This window comes from Spermophilus citellus (assembly GCF_964194105.1).
Source record: "Spermophilus citellus genome assembly, chromosome: 8".
Lineage (NCBI taxonomy): Eukaryota > Metazoa > Chordata > Mammalia > Rodentia > Sciuridae > Spermophilus > Spermophilus citellus.
This window is the reverse complement of record NC_138189.1, coordinates 100,334,761-100,353,694: the sequence shown is the minus strand read 5'-3', so window position 1 is coordinate 100,353,694 and position 18,934 is coordinate 100,334,761. Positions and strand designations below refer to the sequence as shown.

Here is an 18,934-nt window from a genome sequence, read left to right as displayed (position 1 = left end):
ACCTATTGTCAGACTATACCTTTCTAAAGAAGAAAGTAACACTATGATAAACATGGTATCTGTAGTTTTACCCAGGGGCCCCAAAGACTTTTATTCAGAGGTCAAATCATTTGAAGTACTAAGGAAAGTTCTATTCAATTTATTTGTTCCCATAAAATTATCAGCATTTAATAAGATACTCATTTTTGTTCCCTTGAAAAAGATTTCCTTTCATTCAGAATATTGTGGTGATGGAAAAGTGTTAACCAATGAGAATAAAAACATTTTTTTAAATTAGGATGGCAAAGGATCCCCCAATAGCCCCCTCTTTCCCTATCACTTTATTTCTGTGTCCTAACCAAAAATCAGTGTCTTGATTCTCAGTGACCCAATTAGGTGCAGGTTTTTCCCAGCAGGCTTGAGCCCAGACCAGGGCTTTGAATGTTCCCAAGCACTGAAAATAGTATTTTAAGTTGTTGCTCAAAACACTTAAATTAGAGAAACTGGCCTCAGTCTTGAGTAAAAATTCCTTTAATACTCATATGAATTTCATACCCTGATCCCTTGCTGCAGATATATGTGGGGAAAATATCACTTTTGCTAAATCTTAATAAGCTAGAGCACTCAGTTTCCTTAATAAATGCTTCATTCCCCCTGGTATTTAGTGCTTCTTTCTTTGGAAACTTAATTGGCCCTACCTCGGGGCAGTATGTTTTGTTTTTTTTTTTTTTTTTTTTTTTTTTAAATAGGTACTCCCCTGCCAGCATGTTTGGGGAAACTCCAGTGGAAGGTTTTGAAGAAACAGATAATTACGGTGTTATAAAGTCTTATGGCAAGCATTTTGTAATCAGTCTAATGCAACTTTCTTGATTCATTAAAGATATATTTTGATGATTTTAAGATAATTTCAAAAAATCTGTAAAACAATTCATTTGACAGTATAATTTATAATAAAAGTTTAGATCGTATATTCTTCTTGTCAAAAGATAGAAAATAAATTTATTCAGTTGTTTACATATAAAATTCAAATTGAATCATTAAATTTTATTTAAGTCATGGTTATTGTCTTTCTCCTCCTCAACATGACCTTTACTTAACAGATCCCTAAAATTACCAGAATCTTATGAAAATAACTTTAGCCACTAAAATGCTTGGTGCTAGGAAGAATGAAATTTTCAAGCCCAGTTCCGTAGCACATACCTGTAAACCCAGAAGCTGGTGAGGCCGAGGCAGGAGTATCAAGAGTTCAAAGCCAGCCTCAGCAATAGGAAGGTGATAAGCAACTCAGTGAGATCCTGTCTTTAAAAAAAATACAAAATAGGGCTGGGGATGTGGCTCAGTGGTTGGGTGCCCCTGAGTTCATGCTCCAGTATAAAAAAAATTCATATAAATATACTCTTTTCAGGAATTTTTTAAAGTACATCAGAGAATGACTTCTTTGCAAAACATGAATACGTTTACATTTTTTTTCTATGTAACTTGTGAATTAAATTTCCTAAAGAAAAAAATTATGTCTTGATTTCATCATTATATAAGTAGTAGAAAAAAATCAAAGCTCTGTATTTTCTACTTTTATTTGCCAATTTCCACTTTTCATTTACTTGTCCTGATATCATACAGTACCTCACAGGTTTTCTTTCTCGTAACAAATCTTCCAGACTCCGTTCACAGTGTTCAGCCACCACGACCAGTCTTTCTGAGCAAAACAAAGCAAATACACTTTATATTTGATGAGCACTTAAGTTACTAACATATAATATGAATAACAGAATCTTAAAGCTATATATTAAATATATTACTAAATATATAGAAAAATAGGATAAATATCTAGTTAAATAAATAACATTTTTTTTTTTTTTTTTTTTTGGTAGCAGAGATTGAGCTCAGGGGCACTCAACTACTGAGCCACACCCCCAACCCTCTTTTGTATTTTATATGGAGACAGAGTCTCAGTGAATTGCTTAGCACCTCACTGCTGCTGAAGCTGGCTATGAATTCAGGATTCTCCTAACTCAGCCTCCTGAGCTACTGGGATTACAGGCGTGTGCCACATGGCCCCATGTAACAATTCTTTTTCATCTTACTTTTTTCTCTAGAGTTTCTCTTATATGCTTCATGAAAAACAGAAGGAAAGGTTAACCTTGGGATAAAAGAAATGATCCCTTTGATATAAACTGAAAGACTGCCAAAAAGGTACAAAGAAATTTTAAAGGGACAGAGAAATTTGAAAATTAGTTACTGTTTTGACAGTCTGATTCAAAACCCAAAGTCTTTGAAATAGAATTCAGAAATTTGAGAAAAGTAGAAATATTCTACAGAGAGAGAAAATAAAATCAACCTATTTGCAACATCGTGAGGCCTGCTGATATTAAATAATATAATAGTAGACCATTTTATAATGTAATTTTTATTTTCCAACAGATCAACTAAGATAGTACAGATCTAATGACCAACCCATACCGTCTTTTCCTTTTACTTATCCATTATCCCTAGTGACTAACATCATATCTGACACAGTGGCAGATCAATAATTTTTTGTTAAATGAATCTACAAACAAAATAAAGTACAACTGAGTTTAAAAGTGGTTAGGTATTTTGTAAGGTTATTTCAAAGAGTTTCACTTTTAAAAAAAAATTGAGCTGTTATAAGTTTCTATGCAAAATGGGTTCTAAGTTATGCAAGGAAGAAAGTTAACACAAAGCAAAACGAATTACGGTAAAAAGTAGATCTACCATATTATCCAGGTTTTCTACTTTGGGATATACATTCAAAAGAACAGTGTACCAAAGGGATGCCTGCACACCCCATGTTTACTTCAATACTATTCACAATAGCTATGATATGGAATCACTTTAGATGCTCATCACCAGTTGACTGGATAAAGAAAATTGTGTATGGTATGGAATCTTATTCAGTCATCAAGAAGAAATCCTATAATTTATAGCAAAATAGATGGAAATGAATTCACTGTGTTAAAGTAATAAGCCCAAATACATTAAGACAACATATACTCTATCATATGTGCAAGCAAAAATGACTGGACCTGAATGTAAAATGGTCATTAGTAGTGGGTGGGAAGAGGGTGTGGAATGGTAGATAAAGGGAAATTGGGTTTGATCAGTCCAACCATATGCATGTGTGGAAATATCACACTGAATCCCATTAATACATACAATTGATACATGTTAATAAAATATAAAATAATTTAAGCAAAAAAAAAACAATGACATTGAGAAAAGAAGTTACAAAGATACTATAATAATGATAACTACAAATAGAGGTTTGGTGAAGGTGAAAAAGAAGCAAAGGTAGAAAAAAGAACAGAAGATGGGAAAGTAGAAGTTGAGAACAGAAGATATATATGAGATAACTCTCAGTAACTGGTTCAACATATGATCTTTCAAATTGCAGTAGAGAGTAAGATAAAGGACAATGTTGTACAGGCAGTGTGACATGGGGTGTGAAGGTAGGGTATTATTTTGGAACAATCTGAAACACAAAAATTAAAAATACTATGAATTCAAATTATCATTTCAGATAAAAAAATTCAAATTAAACAGGAAGGGAAAGAGAATTAAATAGCAGAAGACAAAGCTAGGGATGGGTTTAGCAGGGGTATTTAATAGAAATTTAAAGAGAATTAAATTTGAAAGAAAGCTTAATGAGAGAAAAGAAAAAGAAAAACAATAAGGAAGCCATGATAAAACTTCAAGCTCTCACTCAAGTAAAAAAAAAAAAAAAAAAAGAAAAAAGAAGCTGAGGGGCTGGGGGTATAGCTCAGTTGGTAGAGTGCTTGTCTCATAAGCACAAGGCCCTGGGTTCAATCCCCAGGGCGCGCCCCTCTCCCTTCCCAAGAAAAAGAAGCTAAACTCCAAGCAATTTAGTGTAACTGCAAAGTTCTAAGAGGAACAAAACATCAAAACGTATCATAAAACCAAAACAGAAAAGGGTATTCCTTTGCTTTTTATTCCTACATTTGTTGGGTTTTTCTATCCCTATCTGGCTCCGTCCTCTTAAGTTTCCTCTGTAGATCATCATTTCTTCCATCTAAAATGAAATACTGCCTATTTCTCTAGCTTTGATTTTGGGTCTTCTAATTGTATTTTCTCCTTCTCTACTCCCAATGCTGAAAGATGGCTAATTTTTACTTCTAGACTCGAACTCTTCTGAATTATAGGCTTTTATAGCCAACTTCTCGCTTAATATAAGTCACCTGAAACTCAAGAGAAGTAAAACTACACTTTAAAGTCTGTCTTCAAGTTTTTTTGGTGCTATTTCAACAAATGATACCATTATACAGGCAGATGCTCTAGATAGAAACTTAGGAGTAATCTCTCTCAAATTACACAAACAGACCTACTATTGCTATCTTCAAAATGTTTCCAGGATTCTATGCAGTTTTCTCCATCTGCCACAGCATGGGTCCAAGTAAGCATCATCTCATTAGGTTACTGCAAAAATCTCTTAACTGTTCTCACATACACCCTTCTTTTCCTTTAATATTTTTTTAATTGTCAATGGACCTTTAATTAATTTATTTATCTATTTATTTATTCACTTATTTATTTATTTGCAGTGCTGAGAATCAAACCCAGTGCGTCATACATACTAGTCAAGCACTCTACCACTGGGCTACAACCCCAACCCTCACATAAACTCTTATTCCAACCCCCAACATATTTTCACACTAAAGTCCAAGTGATAAAATAATTAAAAATCTGAATAAGGAACTCCCAGTCTTCTTCTTTTGTTATTTTATACTAGCTCATCAACTTTGAGCCACTCTGATCTTCCTGCCTTTGAATATTTAATTACACATGGGTTTCCACTGCCTGAAATAATCTTCCCAACTTTTGCATTTAACTCCTATCATGTAACAAAGTAGTTAAGAGCATAGGATATTTTTTTCTTGGCCTCAAATCCTAATTTTCTATTCATTAGCTAATTGACCTGGAAAAAATTTGCTAACCTATCTATTCCAGTTTTCTTTTGTGTACAAGGAAGAAAACAATGGGGTCTAACTCATAGGGTTGTTGTAAGGCTGGGGAGGAGCTAATGAGATAATGAGGACCTTGGCTAAATGTGACTTCCTACAGACTTTTCTGGTTCCCCAAATCTATTCATTACTTCTACAATGTACTCTATTACACTATTCTTTGGTAGCACTTGTTTCAACTCTAAGGATTTGTATACATTTTTATTTAATGTGTTTTCTCTAATCAAATAATACATTCCATATGGCAGGAATATATTGTTCAGTATTAAATTACTAATATTTAGAATGTCACCTAAAACATACAGGCAGAGACTACACATATATTTGTTGAATGAACTAATGGAGCAAAGGCAGGATATAGTCTTTAGAAATGATGATAGTCGTCAGAGATCTGTCCTGTGTAAAAGATTTCATGCTTACTTTGTAAACTAGATATAATATCTCAGTCACACTTATAACAAAAACATCAGAATTTATTAAAATGTTCACATTCCATTAATTAACCATTTTATGTATAAAAGATTTCCACAGTATTTGGAACTAGATTAAAATTTGTCAGGCTTCTTTTGAAAACTCCTTCAAGATATCATAAATCAATGTTTGCCAAAGTTTCAAGATTCTATACAACTATTTTAAGCATTGTTTTGATAGTTCAGAGCCATAATCCATGACAGAATATCAGTGTTTCTCCCAGAGGTAATAGAGTGTATACCACAATGATGTTTCCAATATGAGCCAGTTTTTTCAAGAAACATTAGGGAGACTGTTTTGAAACTCTGGAACACTGTTTGAAAATAACTTCTGTTTGTTATAAAAACAATACAGTTTCACAGAATAAAATATTTGGGAATCATAATGTGCCAAATACAAATCAGCAATGCAGTGGCTTATATAAAAAACAAATGTGATGCTAAGATGAACATATAAAACTGTGAAATAATCCTTTTTTCTAACAAAGATTTGATGAATGCCAAAAAGTGTCACTTCCTAGATCCTCTAGCAGACATCTACTCAGGGTAGATAACTCAGGGTAGTCTTGTTCCCAGCCCCCAGAGGAAAAAGTTCCCCTTTTATAAAAATAAGCTTCAGGCCTGGGGCTGTAGTTCAGTTAGCAGTGCACTTGCCCAGCATGTGTGAGGCACTGGACTTGATCCTCAGCACCACAAAAAAATAATATAAAGGTATTGTACTGGGTTCATCTACTATAAAAAAATATTTTTTAAAAAATAAGCCTTAGTACTACATTCAAAAGGTGAAGTAGATCACTATTACAATTCATTGACACCATTTAATTAATAAAAGTTATCTTTTAACAACAAGAAACTTGCTAAAAGTTTTGTACTGGGCTTTTGGCAAATGGATGGGGCTATCTATATATTCTACTGTATGAAGTTACCAGTAATGTTCATGTTTATCTTCAACAGGAAAAGGCATCCTTTCTTCCAGTATCACTTTGAATCAGATTATAGCTCCCACCTAATCCTCTGGCCAGAAGCTTTCATGCAGTGTGCAAATGGCAAAACCCCTTACAGTGGCCCTGACTGTAGGACTCTTGATTAGAAAGTATGTATGTAATAAAACAAGAGGTACATGTCAAGTTAACCTTGGAAAGTCTGAGATCTTATATTAGAACCTCAATTTTGCCAGTGAGACTCTTTTTTTAAAAGAGTCTCTACATACATTTGATATTCGATGGCAGTGCTTTAAAACCCTGTCTTTACATTAAGAATCCTTTTGAGAATCAACAAGAACCATGTACTTCTTTGATAAAGTGCATCTGTACACATCCACACAAAAAAAAACATCCAATTTTACTTACAATTTTGAAGGGTTCACTGACTTTCTACCACTCATTCATAGATCTCCATGGCTACTAGGTTATCAGCTACTATTATAAACTGTCAAATTTACTTTAACCCAAAGAAAAATTGGGACCATAAATTACAGAGAATTCCCAGTTCAGAGAACAACAAAATCAAAACAGAAACTCAACAAAACAATAAAGCAAACATAGCCAGATATATTGAGAACACTGCTTATAACAACACAAAGATATAAAAATTCCCCATACCAAAGAAGTTTCTATAACAATGTTTCCATACTTCATTTGCAGGACAGATGTAGGAACATTAAAACTGTGCAACAACTCATTTTTGCACATGTAGGTAAAAATCTACCAGTTAATCTCATAATTATCTTCTTATTTAAAAAATCTCTGAATTACTTGGATTTCCTTCTTTTGCCCTTACCTAATAAGGCCTGTAATCCCAGAGGCTCAGGAGGCTGAGACAGGAGGATTGCAAGTTCAAAAACAGCCTCATCAATGGGGAGGTGCTAATCAACTTAGTGAGACCCTGTCTCTAAATAAAATACAAAATATGGCTGAGGATGTGGCTCTGTGGTTAAGTGCCCCTGAGTTCAACCCCTGGTACCACCACCCTCCTCCTACAAATTTAAAGCCCACCTGAGGAAACGATGCATTTAATAATACTACTAACCTATTATCTTATTCTAATCCTATTTCCTTTCTCCATGAAAGGGATATCAGAGTATGCCACTCCAAAATATGCCACGTTGGTGTAAGGATTGTTTTGGCTGAAGGACATAATTTTCTCTAAATCGCAGGATATAAATTTCTCTATGTAAAAATGACAAAAATTTCCATTTATAAAAGTATCCCTTCCCCACATCAGAAAGGAAAACGACTCTTACCTACATAATGAAACTTATTAAATACTTTTTATTTATCTTTCCTAGTCATCTTCCCACAAATTACATCCACACCAGAAGCCCCAAATCCCTTCTCCTTTGTCTAGCCTCTTCTCTATACTTTATCACCCCTTATTACAAAAATATTAAAGACCCAAATTCTAACTAGCTCTTTGAGTGATATTTTTGTGAAATCCCCAGGTGCATGTACATGTGTGTATATATGTATGTATATATACATACAGAGAGATACTAAAAATCTCAGTATGTACATATGTATATGTATATACATACTGAGATTTTTTAATCCTGTTAATCTGCGTTTTGTCAAATCATTATTTGATTCCTGGGCTTCAGACACTTAATATAAGAGAGTAGTTTTTGCCTTCCTACATCTACATAATGATTATTTATTTTTCTTCCATGTATCTCATATATCTCCCCTAAACAAAATGCTTGAAATATGTTCCAAATTTTTTTGTTTTCCAGATTTTGAAATATGTGCACAGACTTTATGGGTTGAACATCCCTAACTCCAATATCTGAAATTCAGAGTGCTTCTAAATCCCAAAGTTTTCAAGGACCAATCCATTTTGGAATTTTGGATTAGGGGTACACAACAAGTGTTAAATAGTACTATATGGATATCTGTAACATGTCTCAAATACTTTTTGGAAAAAAAGTAAGATTACAATTAAAATATGTAAATTTATTTTTTAAAATAAGAATGATTGATTAATAATGAAAAAAATATTTGGTTTGTTAAGACTATATCAACAACAAAAGACAAGAAAATCTTTTGAAAATCCTTCAATATTTTTAGGCCACCAGTACCACTGAAATGAATAAATGTAAGGAGATAAAACTTCACAAAGGAACCATCACACCGTATTCTGAAATACTTAGACCAAAACTTTTATGTAAGAGTTTAACGTCAATATTCTTCAATGCAGAATTTAACATTCTATCCTTTATATTCTTATAACAGCACATTGTGTATCATCTATTTTTAGTACTGCTATATTAAAATCATGATTGTATTCTTCCCTAAAATTTCTGCAGCTTATTTGGGAACTGGGATACTATCCTGACTTATTGATTTCTAAATATTTGGAACCTAGCACAAAAAGAAGGCCATAGAATCAAGCAACAGTCTACTAAAGAGTTATAAATCCTGTAGATAGAGGTTTAGAGGTTATATATATATATATGAAAGCAGAAAGTAAGAAATGTCAGTGGTTAAGAAAATCTTGTTTCTAGAAATTCTTCAACTCATCAACATATTTGTAAACTTTGTTTCAAAGCTAGTTTTCTACTAGTTCTGCCTTCTAAATGTGTTTATTATAGAAAGAAACCCTTAAGGCATCAATATGATGTCTCCCAAGTTTTCAACTGAAAGGTTAGGCCAAAAACAGAAATATACTGATATTTGGTGAATCAGTCAATCAATGGAAGGCAACTTTGCACAGTAAAAGAAGCTACGATAAAATCATGTATTTTAAGGCTTGTATGTATATGCCTATACAGATGTATAAACACACACATATATATGCTTATATGTCCATACATACATGCACATATATGTATATACACATATATACAACCATACATATACAAATAATACACATATGCATGTATGAATATGAAAAATCAAATATTTTTATCATCTGCTATACAACCCTTCTCACCACCACCTTCTTTCCTATTCATATCACTAAGCCTCCTAACAAAAACTAAATATTCAGAGTAGTAGGTATATGGTGGAGCTCTAAAGTACTTGGACACTGAATAGTTTGTTATCATTTGTTATCAATATATGATGATAGACATAGGCAACTTTTAAGATATTTCAACAAATAAAATTTATCATTACATGTATTAGTGTTATTATTTTACCATTCCATATTTTCTTTTGTGTGATCCTGCTCTGAACTTCAATTTCCTTATCCTTAAAATGAAGGTGTAATAGTTTCTATTTCAAGGTCATCTTATGAGGATTTTTAATTAAAATATGTAAAACACTTAAATATTTGCCTGATACATAATTAAACACTAAACTATTAGCCACTGGTAATTGTCATTACAAAAATATTTTCTACTTCAAGTCTATAAACACGAAGATTCTCAGAGCAAATAATTTTATGAGAAATAAACTACCTAACTTCAAAGTATAATTTTAGCCTACTTTTCAAAAGAACAATAAAGAAAAAGTAGTGTGGGTTTATGAGGCTGAAACACATGTAATCATATGTGAAAAGACTAACGTTGCTCAGTAAAAAAAAAGCAAAACTAATCTTATGACTTTTTATTTGAAGACAGCCAAAATTCTTTTCAAACATAAATAGCTAGCACAAACCTACACACATAACAATTTCTTTTTATATTTACTACATATTTATCACTGAATCTTGGTAAGAATGTAGAAAACAGGGACTAGGAAAGAAGAAAAAAAAAAAAAGCAAAAAAGCAAACTCACTCACCATGCTTTCCCCTAGAAATATCCACATACTGGCACAGTCTGGGATGGGTGATAGTCTTAAGGATTTGAAAGCGACCCAAAATCTTGATGGAATTTGGTGTGAGAGGAAGGCCATTGCTTCCACAAACATCGTGTGGCAGGGCTGAGGCAAAGAAGGTAAAGGCACCCATTTCTGCATCCTTCAAGGGAAACATTCTTGGAGTTCCAGATCTTCCAAGATGATCTGAAAAAGAGAGAGAATTTTATTACAGACTGAACAAACATTAAGTCAGTATTTTTTTCACCTTATACTTAATACACCACTTGGAGATCAATGTCAAACTGAACACTACAATAAAAAATATCACCCAGTGGTTCAGGAGATTAAGACAGGAGGATCACAAGTTCAAAGCCAGCCTCAGCAATGGCAAGGCGCTAAACAACTCAGAAAGATCCGGTCTCTTAATAAAATACAAAATTGGGCTGAGACTATGGCTCAGTGGTCCAGTGCCCCTGAGTTCAATCCCTGGTACCAAAAAAATTAAAAATTAAAATTAAAAAAATCAATGTTTAAAAGTTATAAGGTGGTACAGAAGAAAAAACTCAAACAAATTTTTTTTTGCAGCTCTAAGTCAAATCCAAAGTTTCCCAATAGCATTAAAAAGAAAAGCTAGACCGAATTTCCATCTTCAATGACACCTGAAAGTTTTAAAAGCACATAAAGTTTGTTATTGCATTTTCACATGAATAAAGCTCTTCTTCCTACTATGGAGCTCAAAAATGATTTCAAGAAGCTATTATAAATCAAAATGTATATGGAAGAGTACTTGTGTCAAGAAAATAGAAAGAAAGAAAATTTGCAACCTATAATGGTCAGGAAGTTTGCTTGGTCTCTTCCAATTCAGAAGCTACATCAGAGAAGGTAAGAACAATGGTGAAAGAAAGTCAAAATAAAGTCAGAAGGGTGGCCTGAAAGAGTCAAGAGTCCCCATATGGGCAGTTATTTATCCTCTAAGCAAAAAACAAATAGAAAGACAAAGTTCTCCCCTAAAGTAACTGAGCAAACTTAAAAATTATAGTTTGGTTTGGGCACAGGTGAAAGAAAAGAAAAGAAAAGAAAAGAAGAGAGGAGAGGAGAGGAGAGGAGAGGAGAGGAGAGGAGAGGAGAGGAGAGGAGAGGAGAGGAAAGAAAAGAAAAGAAAAGAAAAGAAAAGAAAAGAAAAGAAAAAGAAAGCTACTCTTAATTCTGTAATTTAGTCCAGTAAAGTTCTGGATATCCACCCAGTCATCCTAAAACAAATGTGCCAGTCAACAAGCCTTTCAAAATATACAAAGCTCAGAGTCAACCTTCCTAAAATGCTAAAATAATAAACCATCTTAGAATTATCAGCTAGTTTAGAAGAGATACATAAATGGAAAAAATCTGTTTTGGGAAACAATGGAAATAATTTATGAAAAAATAAATTTAAAAAACCATATATTTAGAGATTGGAAAAAATACTGCATCCAGTATGTAAAGCAGGAGGTTGCAGAAAAACATTTCACAAAGATTAAAGAATAATAATTAACAGACATAAGATAAACAACTTCATTATAATAATCAAGAATTGTTCATTAAAATGATATAAGAAGCTATACTCATCATCTAGTAAAAATTATAATGATTGTTTATGATAACATAATGTTATGAGATGTGGAAAAATCAAACCTTTCACTTACTCTAAGTCAGAATGTAAATTGGTATGACCACTTGGGAAAACAGTTTGATACTATATTTCTGCAGAGACTACTACATATATACACAAGGAGATTTATATAAGAAATACCAAAGCAGCATTGTTCCCAATATCCTCAAACTGGAGACAATGTGAATTTCTAATATCAGGTGGATGGTTAAATACATTGTGATGCATTCACCTGATTGAACAGTTTAGAGCATGAAAAATAAGCAAACTATAGCATCATTTAACAGCATAGATGAATCTTAGAAATGCCAAATGGATAAAAAGTCACATAAAACTTATGCCAATATTTATAAAACTAAAAACATAAAAAATTAATAATTCTGGAATATTTACATGTTTTAAAAATATTCAATAAGAATGAGGGAAAAAAATCTCAGTATAGGGTACCAATGGATGAAAAGTAGTGGCAAAATTAGGAAAGAAGCCACAAGAAGCTTCAAAAATCTGAAGAAAAAGTGAGTTCTTAGTGGGTTGGTTAATGGTTGTTCATCATAATTTCCATACAATGTATCTATACCTAATATTCATTATATATACATTTTTTAAAATATAATGAATTGATTTTAAACAAAGGCAAAGAAATTCAATAGGGAAAGCATAGTCTAGCAAACAGTGTTGGAACAGGCTAACCATGTGGAAAAAAAACAATAACCCCAACCTCTACTGATAAACCCACAAAAATCTAAGATGGATCATGGGCTTAAATGTAAAAACTGAAACTGATAGTCTTCTAAAAGAAAACACATGAGAATATTTTACAACCTTAAGCTAGGCAAAGATTTCTTAGGTAGAAACAGAAAGCACTAATAATAAAAGAGAAATTTGATAAAGTAGACTTGATCAAAATTAAAAACATCTGCACACCAAAAAGCACCTTTGAGAAAATAAACATTCAAGCAATGATAAGAGAAATATTTATAACTATCTATACATATATTATGTGTGTGCCAATACACATTTGTAATCTTTATCAAATATGTGTCTATATATATGACAAGACTTGAATGTAGAATCTACAAAGAATTCTTATATGCCAGTAATAAAAAGACATATAAGTCCATATGTAAACAGACAAGTCATAAACTTATATTTTCACAAAATGTATATAAATAGACAACACATTAAAAAGTATTCAATGTCATTAATCACAGAAAAACACAAAACTGCAGTCCTTCACTTCAATCAGAAGAAATGACTGGCAATACTCCATGGAAGGGAATGCTGAACTGAAGCTCTGATACATTGTAAATTTTCTAAAGTTAAAAATATTCCTAACTTGACTAAGAAATTCTAGTTCTATAAGCCATCTGTCCAAGAAAATCAACATATTTGTTCATAACAATGCATACATTAGCAGGCTGACAGTACTTCTTCTCATAATAGATAAAAATTGAAAGCAATGTGAATATCCCACAACTGAATGGATAAAGAAGCTTTGCCATGGAATTCTACTCAAAAAAAAAAAAAGGAGCAAACATGAGAAAACACGAATATATCTCAAAAATACATTGATGAAGAAGCAGACACTAATGAGTACATAATATATGACTCCCTTTAAATGCAATTCCAGACCTTTTATTCTAAACTTAGTGATAAAAATCAGAACATACTATTCTGGGTGGGGAAGAGGAATTTTAAATAGATAGGGCAACAGACAAACTTCCCACAGTAATGAAAATGTTCTATATCTTGATAGTATGGTGGTGGTTACAAGTGTAAATACATAAACCAAAACTCATCAAATAGGTCATTTAAAATCTGCTTATTTTAATATGTGTAAATTTTATCTCATAAAAATGAAACAAAATTAAGAGGCTATGAAAAAAGAATTATCAAAGGCAAAAATACTGGAAATTATGATCATCAAATCAAATAGATGCACTGGAAAATAAAGTTCAGATAAATTCTCATAATATAGAACAAAAACATAAGAAAAAATATAACAGACATGGATCAACACAACAAACACTTTAGAGGAATTTCTAAACAGGGAAAAAGAAAAATGAGACAAAGTAATGAAAGATAAAAATAAAGAAAATTTCCCGTACTTAAAGGGAAATATGTACATTTAAATGAAAAAGACTTATAATTTTATAAGGCATAAATGAAAAACACCCACACTGGGATATTTATCTTACCCCCTTTAATGAAATCATTGCAAGGAGAATAAACTCACACCTAGATATGCCACTATAAATTTTCAAAATATCCAGCATAAACTGAAATAGTTAATCAATTCTTAGAGGAAAAAAATCGTTCATCTATCAACAAATTAAGAGCAGACTAGCCAGTAAAGCTTTGAATGATCTAAAGGAACATAATCTTTATTCTATATGCAGCCAAATTATCAATTATAATAGCTAATTATAATTTATAATTATGTAAACATTAAAAAACAAACTTTTCATCTATACATTCTGTTTAAGTTCTTTAGAAGGTATTTCAGCAAAACAGGAGAAAAACAAATAATAGAAAATGTGGCTTAACAACAATGTGATTGATCCAAATGTTCAATAAGTATAAACCCATTTAGAGGTTATCCAAAAGAACTAGAATGTCATTTGTCCAAATTAAGCAATAGCCATTGGTCTCCATGGATGTCTTAAACAGAGAAATAGAAGATTCTACGTATGAAATACAAAAAATTAGAGAACTGCTGAAGAAAGCACATATACCTTTTCCGCAAATGAAAACAGAAAAGCAATCAAATGGGGCGTTAAAAGGTAAGCAAGGGTATTTATCCTGAAGAATTAGTCTTCATACTACAGTGATACAAACATACCCATGTTTATAGCAGCATAATATGCAACTGTCAGAGACTATGGAACCAGCCTAGGTGTCCATAAACAGATGAATAAAGAAAATGTGATATATATTCAGCCATAAAGAAAAATGAAATTGTGTCATTTGCAGGAAAATGAATGGAACTTGAGACCATTCTATTTAGCTAATAAGTCAAACTCAGAAGGTCAAGGGTCGCATGTTTTCTCTCCTATGTGAAAATTAAAGAGGTAAAAGGAAAAGAAAGGTGGGGGGAGGGACGAGGGGGAGGGAGGTGGGCAGTGGGAGGACAACAGGGATCTCATGAAAATCAAAGGGAGATTAGCAGAGGAAAGTACCCATGGGATAGGAGGAAAGGAGGAAGGGACAAATCCTGGGGAGAGATATTGGCCAAATTATATTGTTATACTGTTTGCATGTATGAATATGGAGCAACAAATCTCATCATTATGTACAACTATAATGCACCAATAAAAAATGTGGAAAGAAAAAAATAAAGTAGGGAGAATATCAATAGTCTACGAAATAAAGCACAATTTATCTATGGCATGAATTTTTGCCATTGGAGAAGAAAGAAGAATCAATTTGACCTTAATATTACAAAAAATGTGTTTTAGGTTAGTACAGGGATTACAAAACTAAAACATTGGGAAGAAAATGTACTCTAGCATACTGCCTAGATTTGCAGTGAATAATAATTATAAAGCCATAATGTTGTAAAAGTTTTATTGGTTTAAAATAAAATGTACTTGTCTTTTAGCATAAAAAGCAAAAGATTATATCATTAAGAAACATAAATTTTATTGGGCTGGGGATGTGGCTCAAGCGGTAATGCGCTCGCCTGGCATGCGTGGGGTGCTGGGTTTGTTCCTCAGCACCACATTTTAAAAAATAATAAAATAAAGATGTTGTGTCCACTGAAAATATTAGAAAGTTCCCTCTCTCTCTCTCTCTCTCTCTCTCTCTCTCTCTCTCTCTCTCTCTCTCAAAAAAAAAAAAGAAAGAAAGAAAGAAACATAAATATTATTAACCTTGATGATTTATAAGTAAAGTTACAGCTAAGGGAAAGTGTAGGTTTCACCAACTAACCCTGTAGTAACCAACAGTCTGTTGACCTACAGGCTGTTTACAGATGCCCCTGGCTTACAATAGTTAAAGGGAATTAGAGAACACTAACAACAAAGTGGAACCCCAGACAGGCTCAATCTAGTTCAGGCATCACAGAGACAGTCCAGATGACCTTGAACTCATTATAATGACTTCTTTAATTAAGAGATGGGCACTTTGTCAAATACAATTATCCAAATGAGGAAAGAAAGAAGATGACACCCTGATTTATAGAAATCCCATCCCTTCTCGGTGAAAAGCTCTGAAGACAGTATGCATTCCATTCCCTCTCATAATGCAGACTTAGATACTTTTAGAGTATAAGCACCCCTTCTCCATTACCCCCTGAATAAAATTTCCTGCCTGCTCTCAGAACTGATCATTTGAAAATAGTATTGACCAGGAAAAGAACTTACAAGTTTGGTAACAGCTGCATGCAGTTTCTGCTCTTATGAAGAAAGAGTCACTACTTTTCTCATTTTAACAAATAAGGGGTCAAAAATATTTTCAAAAGTTGATGTGAAAAAGTAGAGTTTACATATATTATTTAGGATTATAAAGTAACCAACACAAAAACTAAAAACTGTGAAAACTATTCTAAAATCTGTGGATGCTATGGACTACTTTAAGTCAATAGGAAAAAAATCAGAATTTTAACTTATCATTCAACAATTAGGTCTAAATCAGAAAATGTTAAAAATGTTTACATCTGAACAGCCCTCAGTGTAGAAAATGATAGAGAACTGTTGCATTTTATTATTCAATCCTACTACAAACTACTATTGGGTTTTCAATTAGATGCCTTTATCACTTAGACAACTGAAAAATCAAATAACCAAAAAGTAAAATGCAAATGATTTTAAAAGATAAAACATTAATTAGCATAAAATAATTAATTATTGTTCTACTTCAATTTTACCTCTAAAGATGTACCTAAAAAGGCTCATAAAAAAACAGACACATGCATGTTGCTTACACTACGTGAGTAAAAAAGGATTACAAGAGGAAAACAGCAAACAAAGAAGTTGGACTTGAAAATTCTTTCCACATTTTGAAATCCCTATTTTAAGTCAAATGTTTCTCCTGGTACTGTGCCAAGGATGAACAAGAATCTTTGTCCTCAAAGGACTGGGAGCTGAATGACTCGAATGGGGGCCGGGGTGTCAAAAGCAGGGAGAAAGATGCTAATTTTATCATGAACAAAATAGCATTTACATTTCTTCAACAAATAATATTAATTCACTAATTTTATATACATTTTCCCAAAAGTTGTCTCTGTCCCAAATACAAACAGGGACAGAAGGCCTTGTAAAACAGTCACTGAAAATTGTGAAATCACTCTCTTACTGCGTCAACTTCTCCTATATTTAAGAGAGTATTATACTTCAACAATTGACTACACCTTGAAAGCCAGAAACATACCAAAGCATTAAGTGCGTATTTTGGTTTAAGAAACAGAAAAGACTTCAGAGTCTCTAACCTTCTCTTTAAGCATTCATTTGATGCTGTGGTTGCGTTCGAAAGTTGCCTTAGATTTCCAAGACTCCGGTGAACGTGTGGTTTAGGGGAAAAGGGGGCTGTAGCTAGGGATGGAGACAACCCCCATCAGCAAGAAGCCCTGCTCCATCTCTCGCTGCAGACATGCGAGCCACTCGCTGCAAATGATTTTCCTCTACCTCCCACAAGTCCCATCAACTACGATACAGAAAACGGGGATACCCGAATACCTGCCTCTGAGTCTGGGGACGCAAGCGGACAAAAGACAGGGGGATGGAGCTTCTACACTGGGCCCCAGCGCTGCGACTGGGGCTGGTGTTGCCGTTACTGCTTAAAAGCACCAAGTCCTGCGTTTTAGGTACTTCGACAAAAGAGGCCGTTCCTGGAACGCCGGGGGCTCAGAGATTGGCATTTGCCTGCGAGCCAAGACAGCCGAAGTTCCCTTCTGAGAACCTGGCCGGGAACCGAAGACCGGCACGCTCCACTGACAGCGCCCAGCTGTCCCCTCCAACCCCCACGGAACAGGTTGGCGCTTCCTTTTGACCTTACTGCTTCGCGACGCAGTCCTGAAGAAAGACCCCCAACTTCCGGTCTCATGCCGCTTGCTTAAACTGGCGATAAAATATAGCGAGAGGGAAGAGGTGCCGGGGGAGTTGGTGATGTTGGGTGAGGAACTGGAAAACTGAGAGTGTGGTGTGGGTGAATAAGTAGGACTGATCACAGGAAGAGAACGACAGAGCGTGGGGTTGATTCAGTGGAGCGCTCAGGCGTTTAGTTGGGGCACCTTATTGGGTCCTTTCTCCCTGCCACAGTGTGCTGCAGGCTGTCTCTGTCGGCTCGAGGCTGAGGCTGCTTTGGAGCTGCTGCCGCCGCTTCACTTGAGTAAGGTCGCGGAGGGTCTGGGGTACGCAGATTGCCATTTTAGGGGTTTCTCTTCTCTCACTTTCCCCCACGAGAGAGGACCTGACCTGCGGGTACTAATGGGAAGTCTGATTCCCACCAAAATCCACACTGACGTAAGAAAATAGGGAAGAGCTTGGAATCTTGAAGGAACTAACTTTGAGAAATGGATGTAATGGCAAGGGAAAGGACGTTATTGGAGAAAAGTAGATTCTTGAGCATGTTTACTTGTGTGTGTGTGTGTGTGTGTGTGTAAAAGGACTTTGATGTTTGTGGGTGAAGCCAGTAATTCGTTGATTTGGCAAATAGTTATTAAAGCCCACTATATTTAGGTTTTAGGTAAAGAGCAGTGAATAAATGTGTGCCTCCAGCCTACATCTCATTGAGGAAGACATAAAAGTGAATAAGAGCATAACATATTTCAGGTCATGAATTCTGCTGAAGAAAAAAAAATTACCCAGCAAGGAAAGGGGACATAGTCTAAAATTTTAATGTAGTGAGAGAAGGCTCACGGAAAAGATGACTTTTTTTTTTTTTTTTTTAGTTAGGAGGTGACAGAAATGAGAGATTTAACCGTGGAGATATCGCCGGGAAGTGCAGTCAGGCAGAAGGACCAGCCATTGCAAAAGCCATGAAAAAGTTACCAGAACAGCACACAAGCCTGTGTGTCAAAGTTGAGTTAAGGGCTTAAAGCTGTAGATAGAATTAAGGAAGGCAGAAATGGGTCATGAAGGATCTTGAAGGCATCTTTTATTCTGAAT

The 18,934-nt window shown here is 34.0% G+C and overlaps 2 protein-coding genes across 13 annotated transcripts in view; one reads left to right on the top strand and one right to left on the bottom strand.

The window, feature by feature from the left end:
• The window catches only part of TBCK (TBC1 domain containing kinase), a 231,332-nt gene extending 213,526 nt beyond the window's left edge, over positions 1-17,806 (bottom strand). The window contains exons 1-3 of one of the 3 annotated variants that reach the window (XM_081303185.1): positions 17,504-17,806; positions 10,166-10,387; positions 1,603-1,675 (exon numbers count right to left, since the gene is read on the bottom strand). In XM_081303185.1, coding sequence (XP_081159311.1) covers positions 1,603-1,675; positions 10,166-10,358 — 266 coding nt within the window. In that variant the 5' untranslated portion in view covers positions 10,359-10,387; positions 17,504-17,806. The other 2 variants (XM_081303183.1, XM_081303184.1) reach the window with 2 other exon arrangements.
• A 115-nt stretch (positions 17,807-17,921) lies between these two features.
• The window catches only part of AIMP1 (aminoacyl tRNA synthetase complex interacting multifunctional protein 1), a 38,421-nt gene continuing 37,408 nt past the window's right edge, over positions 17,922-18,934 (top strand). For 2 of the 10 annotated variants that reach the window (XM_081303192.1, XM_081303186.1), the window contains exon 1: positions 18,004-18,155. Coding sequence is in view for 1 of the 10 variants with exons in the window: in XM_081303191.1 (XP_081159317.1) it covers positions 17,933-17,939 (7 nt within the window). In the remaining 9 variants the exon portion in view is untranslated. Of the gene's footprint in view, positions 17,940-18,003; positions 18,178-18,934 lie in introns of those variants that run through there. The other 8 variants (XM_081303191.1, XM_081303194.1, XM_081303189.1 and 5 more) reach the window with 8 other exon arrangements.